The following is a 19,513-nucleotide window of genomic DNA, read 5'->3' on the forward strand; positions in this document are numbered from 1 at the left end:
TAAATTTAGGTTAGGCCTATTGTTATAATTTAATAGTATGGTTTATTAACTATTCATTAAGAGTATAAAATTAAATAAGAGGATCAAAAAACATTGAATATAAATAAAAGAAAATCAGTATACCATTATATATCACATTTTTATAATTATGATGATATTATCTCGAATGAATAAATAAATAATTCGGTATTAGAAATAAAAATATTGTGTCTTATAAATTAATTATCGACAATCAATATATATAAAATAAAGACATATTACAAACAAAACAGTATAATCTTGTTACCGGTCACAAAAAACGGAAGATATTTTAAAATAGTGAAATAAAAAAATATAAAAACGATTTTTTATTTGGATAGAGAAATTAGTAATTCGTGAGTGAACGGAAAAATATGGAAAATTTTGTGAATAATATCCAATTATTTATTATTGCTTAAAAGCTTTGCATTATATTAACATCATGTCTAAAATAAATACTGAAGTGGACAAATAAATTGTCAATTTGGTATAAAAATATAAGGTTGTTGATTCAATTAAAAAAAATTTTTAAATCATTGCCACAAAAAAAAATTTAAAACGTATCACCGATTAATTGTAGGAATGAAAAAATTTACTAAATAAAACCTATAAGCGAATTATTTTTTATTCTAATTTATTCTATCAATTAGGTATTGCATTAACCCTAGTTTGAAGGGCCATGAGCTGTTCTCCTATTTCTTCAGGTAAATCCTCGGGCAATTGTTCTTGGAAATATTTGCTGATATCAAGGCATTCCTTTGCCCAAAACTCTTTAGGAATGGAGAATAGGGCGTCGTAATCTATATTCAAATGTTCCAGCCCTTTCAAATTTAGCGAACCGGGTTTGGGGATATAGCCGATGGGGCACTTAATTGCCACGTCTTCCCCGTTGCAAAACCTTAATTTTTTAAAATATAGGACGAATCGATTTCCAATTTTTTAACCTATATGAAAAGAATATGAAAAGACAACTTATAAAATATAATCTACGCCCTTAGCGTTTTTCAGAGGCCTGTGGTTGTTTTAATTTTTCAAATATACCCGGTCTAAAAAAAAAATTTTTAAATACCCGGGCCGTATATTTTAAAGCGGAATATATCAAATCGCCATTTATAAGCTATAAAAATTAAAAATAAAGAATATTTTAAAAAATCCCGACCAGGTCGAAAAACTTTTCCTTGAAAAAAAACGAGTCAGGCCGGGCCTATAAATATAAAACCTGGGCCGGGTCGAAATTTTTTTAAAAAAATCTAGGCCGAGTCATGCAAGTGGTACCTCTGCAGGTAACTGATATATTTCATTAAAGTATCAAAATCAGGAACCGTTACTGTATTTTTACATTCCTATTCTAGGCAAAAGGAATGTTTTCCAGCCCCTGTAATTTTTAAAAACACCTAAATTGATATTTTAGCAAAACAAATATTAGCTTAGACTAGATATTTCGCTAAAGGATGGTTATCTACCATCTTTTGGGGAAATCTCAGATTAGATCAAATTTGTTTGGCGAAAATCTTGATTTAAACGTTTTTCTTTTAATTCGGCGAAATTGAGATTCTTTTAAGAAAAATATTGAATTAGCCATTTTTAAAAATAAATTTATATAAAAGTATAGGTTAACTGTTTTCTATCAATTTATAGATACATTTTGATTCAATTATATTTTTCGTTTTTTAATATATTAAAATAGTTAAATTTAATTCGATGTTTTATATTAAATCTGTTAAATACCTGTCAATTTTTCAAATTCAAGACGAGTTATATTTTACTAATTGGATGACGAAAATAGCTGATATTAATATTTAAATATCATCAATTTTAGATCAAATGCTAGAAAATTTTAAAGAATAAAAAAGGAATTGCCATCGCGATCAGTTGATAATCTCGGTAAATGTTAGAGAGAAAATCGCAAATTGAAATTAATATATATTTTTCAGCACCCCCCTCCCCAATGGATATGAATAAGTAAATAAATTTTAACACCCATAAAATTTTAAATATTTGTTTTAAAAATAAATTGTAATTAACTAAAAATTTCCTGCTAATGTGATTTATAAAGTATTACACTCAAGTAAAAATATATTTAAAAGGGGATGCCTTAATAAAAAACGAACAAAAAGTATTTGGTTCAATTCCAATTTTGTCTAACAATAGATTTTCAATTTTGGCATTATGAAGATTTAATCATATAAGACAATATATCTTGAACTCAAACAAAAACAAATGATAATCTTTTAGAGAATATTTAATTTGGATGTAATGTAATAATTGATTCATATCAATATTAATAAAATCTATACTATATATTAACATTAAGTTATATATTTTTATAGTAATTTGCCAGAACGTTGCGAAACCTGGAATGGAACAAGAACGTAAAAATTTAAGTAGTTATGGATTCCTATTTAACAAAGAGATAAAGCAATAACCTATATATCCAATCGATGACTCTGCAGTTTTCTCCGAACCCAGGCCATAAGTATTGGCCAGTAGTGGGATGTTTCCTGAACCAGTTAACGTGGAAAATACGAGGTAACTCTTTATGCTCCTTGTGTTTGGCTCCAAGGCTGAGCCAATGTTTTATATAATGGCCGAAATTGTATCCGAAAAATGGCCTCATGGCGAAAGGATCATGCATTATCACTTTACCTTTAAATCCGAAAATTAAGTGGAACAAGTATATAACGTATATTGTAAGAGGGCGATTAGCAATTAATTAGGACCAATTTTGGATATAATTGAACGATTAATAAAAACTTTCATGTTCTAATTTAACCTTTATGCTCTGCAGCGGCAGTAGTCTCGGACCTCATAGAGCTTCCCATAAAGACCCCGTGATTCCAGTCGAAGGAAGCGTAAACGAGTGGTACACCGCCATCCGGTCTGCGGCCCCCGAAAACAATAGCACTGATGGGGACCCCCTTAGGATTTTGCCAGTTTTCGTCTATCACTGGGCATTGTCCAGCTGGGGCACAAAATCTAAATTAACACAAAAATAAAGACACAAGATATCATAGAAAGTAAATAAATATCTTTATTTATATAATTAAACCACGTGTAGCCTCCAAAAGTGACATTCACTTTATCTCAACGACCCAGGCAAACTTGTAATTAAAAATGATTACCAAAATTGCTCTGTGCTGATCAAAACGAAAGAGGGAACATTTTATGGAGGTTTCACTTTATTTTACTTATATTCGCCAGATTAAGTGAGCCTTCCCCTAATGCATTACATTAGGATTCTGGAAAATGGAAATACCTATCTAAACCTCAAATATAACAAAATTATCACAATTAGTAATTGGTAATAGGATTAATTGTTATTTAAATATATTTGTCAATTTTGAATTATGATTAATTGATGTATTTATATTAAGATATATAAAAGGACAAAATTAATTACAAAGTTATAATAAAATTATTCATTGCTTTTCATGATAGTTCACATTTCTATGAATCAAATATAATAATAACCTCAAAATAACAGCAATTTCGAAACACTCGTAACGTAATTATATTTTATTTTCTTATAAAAAAAATTATCTATTTAAAATAAACTTATTTAACAAAATGAGAGTAAAATAATTGTAATAATGAAAAATTTCCAACAAAATATTTGCAGCACATATTTTTTTTAAGGATTGCTAGTAGTAATTAAAAAAAAATTGGAATAGAACAAAAATTATTACATTATCAACAATCATACAGCCTGTTATAAAAAGATACATACACTTAGTTTTAGGTTATGATCTTATCAAGAAAAACTTCGTGTCTAATATCAAATTCCTTTCAGCAAAAAATAATAGTTGCTAAATAAATTATCTAATAATAAATTAATTTTGCGAGCCATTTTTTAAAAATTGTTTGGTAAATTAAAATGTAATCTTATTAATAACATTTTAAAATGTATTTAGTGAGGCAAAACTTTTCCCCATACATTCTCTTACAGAATGCTGGTGTTAGGCACAACTAATCAAAAACATTTTTTTAAATGTTATAATACAATGAATATACCAACCTAGAGTTGGGATGAGCTGCTAAAGTCCCACTATCTTTGGTCCAATTTTTAATACCCGTCCATGAAGTTATGCTCACTTTTTTTTCGCCATTTTTTCCGAAGGTTTCTTCCTCCAATCCTTCCCAATAAACGCCTCCGTCGCTCGTTTCGGCTACGTTCGTGAATAAGGAATTTGATTTCATAGTTTCCATTGCATTGGGGTTAGTTTGGTAAGAAGTACCTACGAGAACGGCATAAAAAAAATATATATGAAGGGAGTTCAAAGAAATTTAGCGTGCTGAATTGGTGTAGAGAAAGGTGATCAATATACACTTTTTAAATTGATAGAAATGAGCGTGTGTCAAAACAAAATAATAAATTGTGGGTATACGGAAAAGAATATGATAAAAAAAAAGGTTTTTTAATATTCAGTCAAAAAAAATTACCGGGAGCAACCCCAAAAAACCCGTATTCAGGATTAATAGCGTGGAGTTGGTGGTTAGAGTCGAATTTCATCCAACTTATATCGTCACCGACGCAAGTAATACTGCACCCTGGAAGTGTGGGTTTCATCATGGCCATGTTTGTCTTGCCGCAGGCACTAGGAAACGCGGCAGTCAAGTAAAATTTGGGTTTACTTCATTGTTTAAAAAAACATAAAAACGTAAGCTCAAAAAGAAATCTATTTATTTCATTATATGGCAGCATTCTTGACTTGGCTGGCATATGTCCAAACCCAAGAATGCTATAAAAAATATTCGGAATTATATATTATTTCTGAAAATATATTGATTAGTTCAAACTTAGCCGCCTAACATATAGACAAACTCTTTATTCCATATCAGACAGCCCATGCAAAGTTTCAGTAATATCGATAAGCCATTTCGCACACCCCTAAGCTTACTGACAAGGCAGCCATGTACGATTGATTTTACCTATAGGTAATCATCTCATATATAAAGGGACTTCTAGATCCCCCTAAGCCAATTAAGATTTGCTTCTTACCCTACTACCAAATCAAAATTAGCAAAAAAGGAAATCCAAATAAAACTACACAACGCCAATATTTCGTCATACCTCACCCCCCCCCCCCCCTTGTGGTAGAAGTTTTTGCATGTATATATCAGAGACCTTCAGGCTGGACCGTAAGAAATTTTTTAAAATTAAACCGGACCGAGCCTTACAATTTTTTAAAAAATACCTAGGTTGGGCCAAAAATTCTTGTAAAAGTTTCGCTATTACTATGAATATAAAATAGATGATATTAAATAATAAAATATATAAAAATTGAATAACATATCACAATTCACTTCTCATATTTCCTAAATTATTTCGAAACAATTTTATTAAAGAACTTTTATACACCCAGGCCTGGCCTAATTTTAAAAAATCAGGGCTGGGCTAGGTCGAATCTTATTTTTTAAATCCGAGCTGGGCCAAAAAATTTTTTTTTTACAAATATTTATACTTCGTTTACCTGATGCCTTTAAATCGCTTATACTAGTTTAGGTGTAAAACTAAACAAAAAATATTTGTAAATGAATTATTATTCTAACCCTAGGCATTTCATATATCTTTAACTAGCCCATGTCAGGTTTAACGAAGACCTAATTTCGGGTAAAATTTAATCCGATACTTAGAGCTACTTCGTGCTTCACAGCACTAAATTATAAGTTATACGGGCAACTGATTAAATTTAATGAATGGAGTGGTGCCATCTCACATATATTTTTCTTCCGATTATGATTATTCATATATTGAAAAATAATTCCAAATAGGAATCCAAATAAATTATGTGATCGTAACGGCTTCCCTTAATTTATTATATGTATATATTTTTAATTTCACCTTTGAGTGTCGCCTTCATTGGCCGGAGGGACGAAACCCGTTATGAGCATATGTTCGGCGAGCCATCCTTCCCTTTTAGCGAGTATGGAGCCGAGTCTGAGAGCAAAACATTTTTTGCCCAAAAGACTGTTGCCTCCGTATCCACTCCCAAAACTGGCTATTTCGTTGGACCTGGGGATATGGGCGATCAACGTCTTTTCAGGGTTGCAAGGCCAATTATTAACAGCCGGTTCTGATAAATGTATGAATTTAAAACTTAGAAATTTATGGCGATAAATTCTAATAAATCCCTAAAACATCAAAGTATGACTTTTGAGTAAAAAAGTGGAATAAAAAAATTCATCATTTTGCATCTAATAAAGGGGGGGGGGGCAATTTTTTTCTACTTAATCTATGACCCATAATATGAATGATAGCTTTGAATCGCACCTATTTTTCAGTTTTAGCCGTCTCGAGAAAGTTTTAGGAAATTTGTCCAATCGCCTTTTATTTGAGGGTCTGGGACCGATTTAACCCGAATTATTATTTTTATAAATATATAAATATTGCTATTTTATAATAATAAAGGTCTTTAATATTTTTATTTTTAAAAAAAAAAAAGGTGAGAGGATATAAATGAAGCGGTGTAGTAGACTCAATCTGACATAATAAAATCCATTCCTAAAAAAATATTAAAGCTAATAAAAATGTACAAAATATTTAATTTTCAAAGCATGTGGGAAATTATAAGCATGAGAGGAAAATAAGAATATTTTTATATATAAAATCAAAAAAAAAGCTTTAAATTTTTGCCAAGGTCCAATTCCGCCCAGTCCTAAATTAATTCTAAATAAAAATCCGGTCCGACTAGAGCCGGTCAGTACAGGATTAGACTACGAGATTATTCCCTAAAAAAGCTATTTTAATAAACATATATAGAATTGAACTTGCAAGGGGAAGCGGTTGGCCAACCGAATGCAAGCATTTTACGAAGGAATCGTTTCCTAAAATTTCTAGTACCTTGGGAGAAACCTGCGTCATGATAACCATGGATGCGACGACGTAAGGCGAGTCGGTTAGTTGAATGCCTATTTTAGATAGGTTCGAACCTATAGGGCCCATACTGAAAGGTATCACGTACATCGTTCGACCTTTCCGTTGTTTTTAAATATTTAGAGAGCTTTTAAATAATGGAATCTTCGATAAATAACCCTGCATTCAATTAGAGCGAATTCGCGGCTAATTATATGAAAATACCGCATATTTTGTATACTTCGCCGCAAATTCTTCTAAACTGCGAATGTAGGGTAAGTCCTCATACAGTTATGAGAATTCGCGGTGGAGAAAGCAAAATTACAACGTATTTTGTATAATTATTCGCGAATTCGCGCTCTATGAATGAGGGGTATTGTGTGGTATAATATGGTTGCCCAATAAATGTTCAAGATGATACTGCATGCTAAAACCAAGATAGGGGGTGGGAGGTATAATTATATTTTACATAGGGGGAGCCATAGTATATTTTAATTTGATAATAATAGCAACTATAATTAAGAATGACGCGTTTATATAAATTTCTTTGCAAATATATCATATTCAAATAAATATTTTTTTTATATTAATAAGTATGATGAGATGAAACGTTACATGGTCGGTCGATATGGGTCGACACTTTTTTACCAATAACAGATTATTCAACCCTCAAAATGAATAATTTTTCGATAAACTTTTGCGCTATTAAAAATTATATTTTCTTGGAAAATAATATTAAATTGTATTTTTTTTTAGGTTTATTAGATCATTTTTATTTTACAAGAAAAAATGCAACCCCACTCATGTTTACTTGTTTTTCCTAAATCAATTATCTTAAAATTATTTTTATTAACTTTTTTTCGTTCTATTCTAAGAAATGTAATGTTTATTGTAATATATTTTCGAATATTCTTATAATATCTACGTAATGAATTTTGCGAAATATAAATTTTATATTTTTGCAAATCAAAATTTCACGAATTTGCGCAATTACTTGCCAAGTTAAGATGTAGGCTATATTAATTTATATATATATAAATCGATGAAATTCATATAAAATATGGTTATTATAGCGCAAGTTATTTAAGAATCTTTTATATAAGACAGGTGACACTGCCGGATATCGGTGGTATCAGCCCGATTCCGATAACAAAATGGTTCGGTTCTCAACAGGAATTGATAATAATTTTTTTAATCTGTTATGTAAATAGATGAATATTAATATATTGGAAAAGTGTCAAGAAGGGTTCATAATTGTTTTGGATAATTTTCGGGTAAACAATACTCAATATTTTTAATAATAAAAAATGGCAGTGTCTTTAGAGCCCTATTTCATTTTGAAGAATTTCGGACATCCGACCCTAACATGGTTACGCCATTAGAGTAGAATTATTATAATCTGAGTGGCCTATAGACTATAATAATTATTTCAGTGTTTAAGCTTAAATTTTTTTCGTTAACCAAAATTTAGCTGTAAAATTATAGTGCCTAAGGCAGCTACTTTTTTTAAATAAAATTCTTCATATATAGCTAACCTTTCATGCATCCCGGAAATCTGTCTTGCCAAAGAGCTTTACTCATATCTTTAGGAGACATCCAATTACCGAGTGTTCCTTTGACTCCTTCCTTGGGTGTAGGGACCGTCTCTCTCTTTTCGGGGGTACTGATAAAAGTTTTACTTTCTACCCTAGCTACGTCGGCTGGGTCAGTGAGGGTTAGCCAACTTTAAAAAAATATATATATTTAGATTTCAAAATTTGATAAAAATATATATATATATATATATAATTTGTTAGAAAATGTTAGGAATTTAAAAATAATTTATAAAAAAATTATTGAAATCCAAAAATATTTTATCGTAATTAAACGATAAAATATTATAGATTATTGATTTTAAATTTATACAGCTTTCCTAGTATAGAATCGGCATGACCTTATTTAGGCCTATATAAAAACGAAACGAATAATGAACCATTCGTATTCGATTCTTTTGAAAGAATCGAACAATTTACTAATCGTCCCGTAATTTTATTCAAGAAATAGATCGGCTGATATCAACTTGATGTCGACAAAATGGGGTCCACTGATTATAGGTGATCAGCTGATATCAACTTGATGTCGACAAAATAGGATCGACCTCTAAAAAATATTTATCATTGTTAATCATTTCATTACGATTAGAAAATATATAAATAAAAAATTAGGCAAATATTGACCAAGAATAGTAATAAAACAATATTATTTTTAAGATAATATAATATAGGGCGAGAAGGAAAAGTATCAATTACTGATATGATAAGAGTTTCGATTAGTGATGTTAAACGGCTCGATTTTTTGAAACGGCGGCTAACCTATTTTAGCCAAAAAATATTATGCAAGCCTGATTTTGCTCATAGATACAGAAAGGTTTGGACATCTATAAACAAAATCTCGAGGCTGGCCTAATATTATCTTGGCTAAAATCTTAACTTGAAATTGGTTAAATTGAGCCGTTTAACAACACTAGACTAGATTCGGTTTAGCTGGCCTATTAAAATATATTAAGTAAAATTAAATTATTTATAATTTTTAATGAAAAAGGGGAAGAAAGGTTATATAAAACTTCCTTGAAATAATATTGCTATAATATAAATTATGCAAATTTAATATTTGGCAATCAAATTTTATAAAAGTTTTTCTTATTATATTGTAATTTTTAACTTTTACTTTTTTTTGACATATTAGTGTAAGGTTATTCCAATGTCCAAAGTTAGTTTCAAAGATTGATCATTAATTTTAAAGCTATGATAATTTTACAAAAATTGTTTTGGCCACATTTTTTATTTTCCATTTTTTAAAAAAGGCTTTTTTTTATTTTCCATTTAAAAAAAAGGCTTATCATGTTTTTCTATAGTTTTAAAATATTTCGAATTAAATTTTTTGATGTTTTGGACGCAGGGTAAAAAAAAATAAAATTGTAACCTCAAAGATAGAAAATATAATGTTAAAAAAATATTAATTAAATGTAAAAAAACTCAAATCCTTTTATTTTATCATAATATTGAAGATGACTACCAAATAGGATATTTAAGTTAAAATTTGACATAGATATTTATATATATTTTTTTTAAAAACCAATTTTGATATTTGCTGAGTTTTTTAACGATCCCTTGGTTCTGCATCAGAGCCAACAGTTTAGAATTTTCTTGAGCCGATCCGTCGCAGAGGAATATATTTTCCGGCTTACATATATCGGCCTTCTCCTTGATGTAGGCCAAAACGTTAGGCGCCAATTTTGAGGGGTTCCCTTTGACGAAAGTTATGGGCCGCCTAAGAATGACGTTGTTCGAGAGCGTCTCTAGATTCGCCCTATGATTCGAGAAGCCGCCGACGAGTCTAAGGGTGTTGGGGTTGGAGAAGGCTTTCGAGAAACAGGAAGCCGTCATTTTAGAAGCCAGGATCATTGGGGCTGAATTTTCGGAACTAACAGAAGGATTATTGTTTATAATTGTTACTCGGCGGATATCGCTATTAAAATCGGAGGTGATGAGGCCTATATCGTGGGAGCCATGGGAAGGTACTCTATGGAAAAATAATACAAATAGACAAGTGAAACATTAATTAGATTTGAGTTAGAAAAGCTAAAAATAACACATATTTTTACAAAATAAATTGTGATATATTGAATATATCAATTTACTTGTCAGTTGTTTTCATGGTATATAAAAACAAAATCTTTTAAGTTATTTAATAAATTGATTTTTGCTTAAAGTCAAAATTTTAGGCTTGATGGGTAAAAAATTTTTTATTTCGTTAAAATTTTATCATTATTTCAATTTTTTAAAAATAAATAATTTAAACAACAATAAAATAAAAAAAAATCTGATCAGGAAAGGGGAGAGGGAAACGTAGCACTTACAATTTAAACAAATAAAATATATTAAATAAAATAAATATAAATATATTGGCTGGCATTGGCATTATATAATATTGCATCACTAAATTGTAAATAAACAATTTTATAAGCCAATCATAATCTAGTGCGTAAGGACACACCCCCGCCCTAAAAAAACAATGGCTGGATTGGAACATTATTAACTTTGCATCATTAAATTATAAATAAATAACAATTTTATAAGTCAATCATAGTTTAGTATGTAAGAAAACACACCTCCACCCTAAAAATCAATTTCAAAAAATTTTATTTTTGTTATTTTTTAAAAATTTAATCGTAAAATTATTTTTGAAAAAAAAATATAATCAAGAAAATTGTTGATGTTTTCAAAAATTGAGTTTTTAGATATTAATTTAGGCCTGGAATGGATTTGAAAAAAAATTTATTTCACCAAGCCCAGCCAATGATATATATATAAAGACCTGTACATGGTCCACCCAAATTTTTTCGGTCCGGCCTGGGTTTTATATTTTCAGGCCCGACCCGGATTTTTTTAAAATACATTTTATTTATTTTCAATCTTTATAGCTAATAATGGCGAATTAAAATATTTGGTTTTAAAATATACGGCCCGGCGCGGGTATTTTTTTAAAATTTTTTTAGGCCCAGTCCGAGTATATTAAAAAAAAATTAACATCATTCATTAAATGCATTCGAGTGTCCATAAGTAGAAGTCAGCTGTAGCGACATTTCGTGCCCTTTCATTATATATGCATTAATATAACAACAAATAAAGACGATTAGTCGAAATGTAAACCATAAAATGGCAGACTCTTATGTAAGGACACTTAAATAATTAATTGCCAATCTATTAGTATATATATCATTGAGCCCAGATGGATTTTTCATTTTTGTTCTATGTCCGACCAGGAATTTTTAAAATTTCGCTATTTGGAATAAGAATGCGCATTTTGTAAATGGCTTCAAGGGGGAACTTGAATTGGAAATATGAGCATTAAATATTAAACTCTCCATTATACGATTTATTAGAATTGTTAAAAAAATTGCGCGCAAAAATTTTTGTGTACAGCGCGTTCTGCATTCATAACGCGAATTCGCGGCGAATTTTATATACCCTGTATTTTTGTAATCTCCTCTGCGATTTCGCGCTAAGAGTGAGTGAGAAGTTATCTTGCATTTACCGTTAGGACGAATTCGCGGCGAAGTATACAAAATATCCTATTTTTGTGTATTTTTAAATACTTGCGAATGCGCGATTTCTATATAATACTTTTTAAATGTACGTAAACAGCTGCGCGATTTCATCATTTCACGCTGAATTTATAAAGTATGCCTATGATTTACCTAATTTTGTAATATGAAGCGATTAATTTTGCATTTAATAAAATAGCGCTTACTATAAATGCAGTGTAAAATTTAAATTAATTTTGAAATATTTTCAAAATGTGCATTAAAATCTGATATATCAAGTAATTTAAAATATAAAATGCAGAGACTGATAAGGAAACGAATGAGACAGACGATAAAAAAAAACGAAATTTATCTATAAAAAATATTTATTTCTAAAAACAAAAGATTTCCTTTTAAGAATTTTAAAAAGGTATTTCATTTCTTATAATGTATACACTATTTTATATAATTAGATTCTCTACGATGATGATAATGTGCTAGTTGCCATTATTCGCCCTAATTTTAACGGGACCTCATATAAACCTAACTGGATACAAAAAGCAACTAAATAGGTTAATTTTGACTAGTCCAATACCCAATAAAGATAGATAAATAAGCTGGTACTTCTAGAACGGCATCTACTATAGAAGTTTTTTTTAAAATAAATGATAATAATGAAGCGGTTTTAAAAAAAGCAAAAAAGTTTGCCTTTAAATTAATATTTATAAATTGTTATCAATTTGCAAAATACCATTTGAAAAGATTTTGAGTTTTGCATATATAAACGCAAACTCTTAATTAGGTTGAAGTATAATGCAATAAAAAATCCTTCTTGACACATTTTTTTAAATCTAAAAATACTTCGAATAAACATTTCATAATTTTTTCTTAATATTAAAAGAATGTTCGTAAAATTAAATACTTCATTACCCTTCAAGTGATAACGTTGAGCATTTATTTAGTAAAGTAAAGATTATACTTTCTGATCACCGATCCGGACTTAGGGATGCCAGGGCCATGTTACGGAATGGATGCGACCGCCCTAAGCCGCCGAATTATTCGAAATTTTAAGAACCCGTTCATATTTAAAATAAAGAATATAGATATTTAAATAATTATTTTACATATAAACTGGTATGGGAAACTTAATGGGAATGCTAATTTAAAAACGTAAAAGCGATTCATAGTTAGTAATACTTACAGAGTTTACCGTTGTTTTGGAACAGAAACTATATTTTGTTCTCATTCAATTCGAACATCATATAAAAATAATTTCTAAAATGTCAGTACCCCTATTTTTATCGTTTTTTTGAGCAAATTCTCATTTAAAACGAGCATTTGTTAAAAAATATAATTTTTTAAAAACTAAGTGGTAATCTATAAAATTATTCAAAAATTATATAAATTTCTGACTTTTAGTGAATAAATTTTAAGTTTAGTTTAAAAAATTATATTTTTTAATAAATGTTTGTTAGAAAATATATAAAATAGGTTGACATATTTAAAAAAAAAATTTTCAATATAAAAAATGTTATTTATATATTTTGTGCTCTCATAATAAGAGTTTCTGTTAGAAAACAATGGTATACCCTGTATGACGCTTTGCTGGATTTTTCAGACACAACAAAAGACCCATAGTGTAGCATCATAGAGGCGTGTTCTTCATCAAAGAGTTCCATTTTTTGTTGATGCAAGATTACGCAAAGCGACAGTATAATCCAATGACGCATTATTGATGGATTTAGGAATAATCGTTTTAAGGATTACTTAATCCTAAAAATAGCTTGCTGAAGAGTTAGTGAGAAAAATGTTTTACGAGTAAGAACGTCAATTCGACGAAAAAAACTTAAAATTAGTTTTCCTTTGAAGGAAAGGATCCAGAGTTTAAAAATATCCTATTGATTTTTTCAATATATTGCTCGATCAGGCTATGATGTCATTACACGAACGCTTTTTTAACAGTTTAAATATTTATAGAAGCATGAGAGATCTGCAGATCTGGCCGTAAGCCCGGCCCGAGTCGGACCATATTTTATTTTTTTAAGTACAAGCCGAACTATATTTTTTTTATAAATATACCTGGCCGAGTCTAAAAATTTTTTTAAAATATACCCGGGCGGGCTTAAAATTCTTTTTTTTAAATACCCGGGCCGGGCTGTATATTTTAAAACCAAATATTTTAGATCGCTATTATTAGCTATAAAAATTAAAAATAAATGTAATACAGCATGAAAAAATCAAATCCGGGCTAAAAAAAAATCCAGGTCGGGCTGGGTGGTGCAAATGGTACCTCTATAGGTCTCTGAGGATCATTTAGTTTTTTCGTTTGTATTTCTGAAGCTGTTAATTATTCTAATCAAATATTTTGCTTACGGGTCTAGATATGTAAAGTGACATCGAAGGATTTAGATCAATCTAACTAAAAACTTTTATATTATCAATACTCCCAAACAAATTTCACACTTTATCCATAGTAATTAGGCCAGCGGAAGCATTTTCCTAATATTTCGGCTCTGAAATTTTTTACTAATAATCCCAATCAGTGTGGCTTCAGGTGAACGTAGTTTTTCACTGCCTAGTTAAAACCTACCTAAGATACTGCATGACAGAGGATTGTTTCGTTTGATTATTATATTATGGTTTGCAAACAAATGAGCAAAGGAAGATATAAATTTTAGCCGTATTGTTTAATAATATAGTTTAAAAAAATATTAATATGCAATTGAATATGTTAGTGTCAATGTGTTATTTTTTTTAACTTTAAATCATTCTTTGAGCGCGTTTTTGCATTTTTAAAATAGGATTCTACCGGAAATGTATTATGACATGTTTCGAATACCTAATATATGAAGTTTAGACAATTTTTTCTTGTTAACTTTTGAGCTATTTATATTCTATATATAAAAATCTACATAAAAAAACTAATATAAATTATATTAAGTTTAAAAAGTGTAAGGCAAAATTTTCTAAATCGCAGGATTGGTATTTTACAAAAGGAATACATTTCCAGTTTACCTTGCGTTCACAGTTAACGCGAATTCGTGGCCAAGTATATAAAATATGATATAAATATAATAATTTTGCATTTCGTTTTTGTGTATTCGCCGCGAATCACACTAATTGTGAATGCAAGGTTAATCAGAAGGAAGGAAGGAAAGAATGAAAGAAAGATGTACTGAAAAAACCAAAGCTGAGAACGGACCCTCGATATTTCGCTAAACCCAAACCCTAACTCGAAATCTTTTTTAAAATTTAGGGTTCAAGGTAGCTTTTATAAATTTTTTTTAATCGTGGAAGTTTTAATGACGATATTTTAGAAAATATTATAATTCGCCTAAATAAAATTTTTAAAATAGAAACATAATATTTTAAATTGTTTTGTAGTATTTAGTGTTGTTAAACGGCTCGATTTAAGCCGATTTTTAAAAACGGCTAACTCAATATTTTATTCAGAAAAAATATTATGCAAGCCTAAAGATTTTGCTCATAGATGACACAAGGGTTTGGACATCTATTAACGAAATCTCGAGGCTTAAGCAATATTTTTGTGGCTAAAATATTGAGTTAGCTGTTTTTAAAAATGGGAATATGAGCCGTTTAACAACAGTAGTAGTATTATATGTATATATTATAATTATGATGATAAATTATTTTTATAGCAATACTAATTAAAATAAATATAAAAAAATGATGTTTCTATTATTTTAACTAATTTTTATAAATTATTTTTCTGGTCTCGGAACCCTGAAACCGAAACGGGTTCAAAGATTTTTCACTGCCCAAACCAGAACCCTTTTTTTATAAGGAGGGTTCACAGCCCTGGATAGCGCCGTGTATTTTGCAAATTAAGCATATATATACGTGAAATAATCATTCTGATAATAACACAAAAAAGGTTGTAAAAGAAAATATTGTTTTCTTGTAATTTTTTTTATAAATTTAAATAAAACATATGGAAAATATATATAAACCTAGGCAACCTGAAATTCAAATATGGCCAATTAAAATATTTTTGTCCTGGATGATAATTTTTATCTCTAATATTTAGTAATTAAAAAATAATCCAGCTTTATTTTGACAAAGGAGAATTAATTTCAAGCAGTTTATATTTAGAAAAAATATAATAATTTTAATTTACATAGATCGTTTCGCGAAAATTATTCTTTCACAAACTCCCTTTTTAGGGCTGAAAATAGTTTTTAAAAAATTAACAAATACAATCATTAAAGCAACATCTCATTCATTCCAATTGGATACGTTGGCTAGTCAAATTGCATGCTCTTCTTTAAATCTGATTGGGAAAAATTATGATTATATTAAAGACGATCTTAACAAAAATTTTTATCTGTGATAAATGAGATTTATTTCTCAAATTGCAATTTCATCCATAGTACATTGAACCCTATTTGTTCAACTTAAATATTTTATATCTTCTTTTTTTAGCTAGCTATGTTTTTGTTTTCTTTAAATAGTTTTTTCGAAAATGTAAGTTATATTTTTTTTAAATCTTAGATATGTATTACTTTTTGTTTTTCTGGGTTATTTTAGCCTACTTCATATATTATTTTTAAAAAATTTTTTTATTAAAGTTTAATTTAAATTTAAAAAGATCATGATACAATCAAAAAATGGTGATTTAATTAAAAATTGTGATTTGAATCAAAATATTCATTTTAAAAAAAATATTGCTTGTGACCCTGTTGCATATCCCTAATACTTAAAATCGAATGTCATATATTCTTATATTCGATATATGCATAATGCAAAGGCATATCAAATGTTGAGATAGGAACCTTAGACAATTGACTGCTTTTAATTATTTATATGACTTTTTATAGTGAAATAAATATAATATATAAGGTAATTTATTAAAATGTGAAATCTGTGATGTTATTTCACTCTTCATTGCTAATTTTTAAACAAAATAAAATTTTGATAAATTTATTTGATATTTCCCATTTAAACAAAAATATAGAGAAAAATGGATTGTCTAATACAATTCAATATCTATTTTCCATGTATTTTATCAATTTTTACTAACCAGTGCAATGTAATAATGTAGCAAGAGATTTTACCCATTAAATCTTTATTAATAGTAACTTTATCCAAGTAACAATAACTCAATCTATTTATATAATAGTGACCATTAATTTTTAAGTGTAGCATATAGTAATCTAAAAAAATCATTCCCCAGTTGTATTAAGGTGCTTGATTGTAAGTTTTAACAACCAATGAATTATTTAGAATCAGTCTATTCTAAACAAATTTTATTCAATAAAAGAAATGTCAAACTAGTCACCAAATCTTAAAATACGCTAATCATAGGTATTTAATCCATATAAAACAATTTTTTGGAAATTGGTTTGAATTATTTACTTATGCCAAATAATAAAAATTTTAATATTTATTTAAAAAATATAAGTATATTTCTATTAATTGAACCCATATACTAATATCTATTTCCTAATTCCAGTTAATATCTCAATTATTGTTCTTCTGGTTGGGTTAAATTCAATTATATTTCAAATTTAGTCTATATTTATTTTTATTTTTGAGACCAACTTAACTCTAAGTGAATCAGTGGTGAAACTACAGGGAGGATTTTTGGGGTTGGACCCCCCCCCCCCCCAAGCATTTATTATACGTTCAAAAGACTCAAAAGTGACTTTATATATAATAAATACCATGAATATTTAAATTTTTCTGGTTTTAATGTTTGTGGAAGGATATTATATTGAAATTATTCAGGATAGTATTATTATAAAGTCATTGAGAATAATCTACTAAATTATAATAACATATTATTGATGCATTTAAAAAATATATTTTCAATAATTCTAGGACTTTTACATTATAAGAAAAACAAATATGATTTTTAAGATAAACCGGGCTGAAGGCCAGGCAAAAGGGCTAAAGGCCCATTAAAGAGAGGTCTGGAGGTGAAGCCCCCAGGATTTTATATGTATGGACCTTCTCTAAGGAAAATTTCTAACTACACCATTGAAGTTAATGAATGGCCTGTAAAATTTATGGGGGCTTCATATTCAATCTTGACTTAGGCCAATCTTTCTTATAAATTCTCAATACAATAAATAATATAGCTATAATACTTTAAATTAAATCTAAGCAAAATATAAATTAAAATTTATTAAAATATCATAATGTAGGAATAATTAAAATCTATATCATCTTTTTAGATTATATTTTATAATAAGTATTATAAGTTTTAACATAGTGGAATCTGTAGGAAATCCAGTATCAGACTCATAGAATAATTAAAAGTATAAATATAAAAAAAAAGGAAATGAGGTAAAAATTTTACAATTAAAAACCAATAATCAAGATTATTTACCTTAAAAATCTTACTTAGTATATTAGAATTCCCTTATATGTTCAAAAGCTTTTAGTTTATTCATATCAAAGATATATTAACGAAACGCATTAAAAAAAAGAAAATTAAAAAAAACCGTGTGTTTTAATCATTCCTTCAGGTATATAAAGATGAAAAAATATCAACATCCCCACCATTATCGGCTTTAAAAGTGACAACTAATATAAATAGAAATGGGAATAGCCAAGTAAGTCATTATGTTTTATCTTTTTTAATTAAATTATATAATTTATTATATCAGAATAAATTATATAATATATTTTTTTTAATTATAACTAAATCATTGAACTTAATTTGAATAATGATTCAATTAATTTAAATAATAAAATAAAAATATAGTTCTAATTATGTTAGAAACGCATGATGAGTTATAAAGAATAAATATTATAATTTTTTATTTTTATGTAATATATTATATTTTAATAAATTTATCTTACATTCGCCAATTTTAATTAAGTGTTATAATATTATTTACAAAATAATATAACAAATTAAATTATATTTATCAAGCTATAATTAAAAATGATGCGTCACTTTTCTTTACAGTACCAATTATTTACTAGCGTTGATAAAAAGCCCGATTCGGGTCAATTTAAAAAAAGGCCCGATTAAGATTATACCCAAAATAATATCATGTAATCTTAAATATTTTGCTCATGACTGTCAGAAATGCGTGGATATCTATTTACCAAATCTTCATGCTTTCATAATATTTTTATTTTGAAATCAAGCCAACTCAAGCTTTTTAACAACACTCATCTATATACTTGGTACGATCGGAATATTTGATTCGATGATTGGATAAAAAAATTAAAAACATGAGGTTCTTTCGCTGAGGTGGAAAATTGTGTAAGTTGATGTGTAATAATATGTAAAATGTAAATATAAATTTTAAATTATCTATTTAAGTGTGAAAAAGTCATGGATATAAACCCGGACAAAAACCTGGACCATGAAATGTCGTGATCACCCCCCAAAAAAAAATATCCCTTCAATTAATGATGAGTTTTTATTTATAATTATTTTATATATTTTACGAATGATATTTTAAATTATAAATTCTACTACGAACTATTAAAAATTATGAATATGAAGGAATTGTTTATTGGAATATGATTTAAATAAAAATCGTCTACACATTTAGGATGAACAGGTATATATTGAGAAGAGGGCTACCTGGGAGCTA

The 19,513-nt window shown here is 28.3% G+C and overlaps 1 protein-coding gene across 4 annotated transcripts; it reads right to left on the reverse strand.

The window, feature by feature from the left end:
* Positions 1–286: 286 nt before the first annotated feature.
* LOC135925128 (phosphoenolpyruvate carboxykinase, cytosolic [GTP]-like) lies at positions 287–18,415 on the reverse strand. Of its 4 annotated transcripts, none has more exons than XM_065460319.1 (10): positions 10,551–10,582; positions 9,986–10,432; positions 8,407–8,594; positions 6,787–6,990; positions 5,861–6,092; positions 4,459–4,649; positions 4,034–4,253; positions 2,792–2,994; positions 2,445–2,664; positions 287–916 (listed from the first exon to the last, which is right to left on the reverse strand). In XM_065460319.1, exons 1-10 carry the CDS (start codon positions 10,565–10,567, stop codon positions 661–663), a joined length of 2,178 nt encoding a protein of 725 aa, XP_065316391.1. In that variant the 5' UTR covers positions 10,568–10,582; the 3' UTR covers positions 287–660. The 4 variants fall into 4 exon arrangements, with proteins under 4 accessions (XP_065316391.1, XP_065316393.1, XP_065316392.1 ...); XM_065460321.1 differs by lacking the exon at positions 10,551–10,582 and adding an exon at positions 18,303–18,415 and having other exon boundaries at positions 291–916; XM_065460320.1 differs by lacking the exon at positions 10,551–10,582 and adding an exon at positions 18,289–18,415 and having other exon boundaries at positions 291–916.
* Between the last annotated feature and the right edge of the window lie 1,098 nt (positions 18,416–19,513).

This window comes from Gordionus sp. m RMFG-2023, chromosome 2 (assembly GCF_954871325.1).
Source record: "Gordionus sp. m RMFG-2023 chromosome 2, tfGorSpeb1-WG-v2, whole genome shotgun sequence".
NCBI lineage: Eukaryota > Metazoa > Nematomorpha > Gordioida > Chordodea > Parachordodidae > Gordionus > Gordionus sp. m RMFG-2023.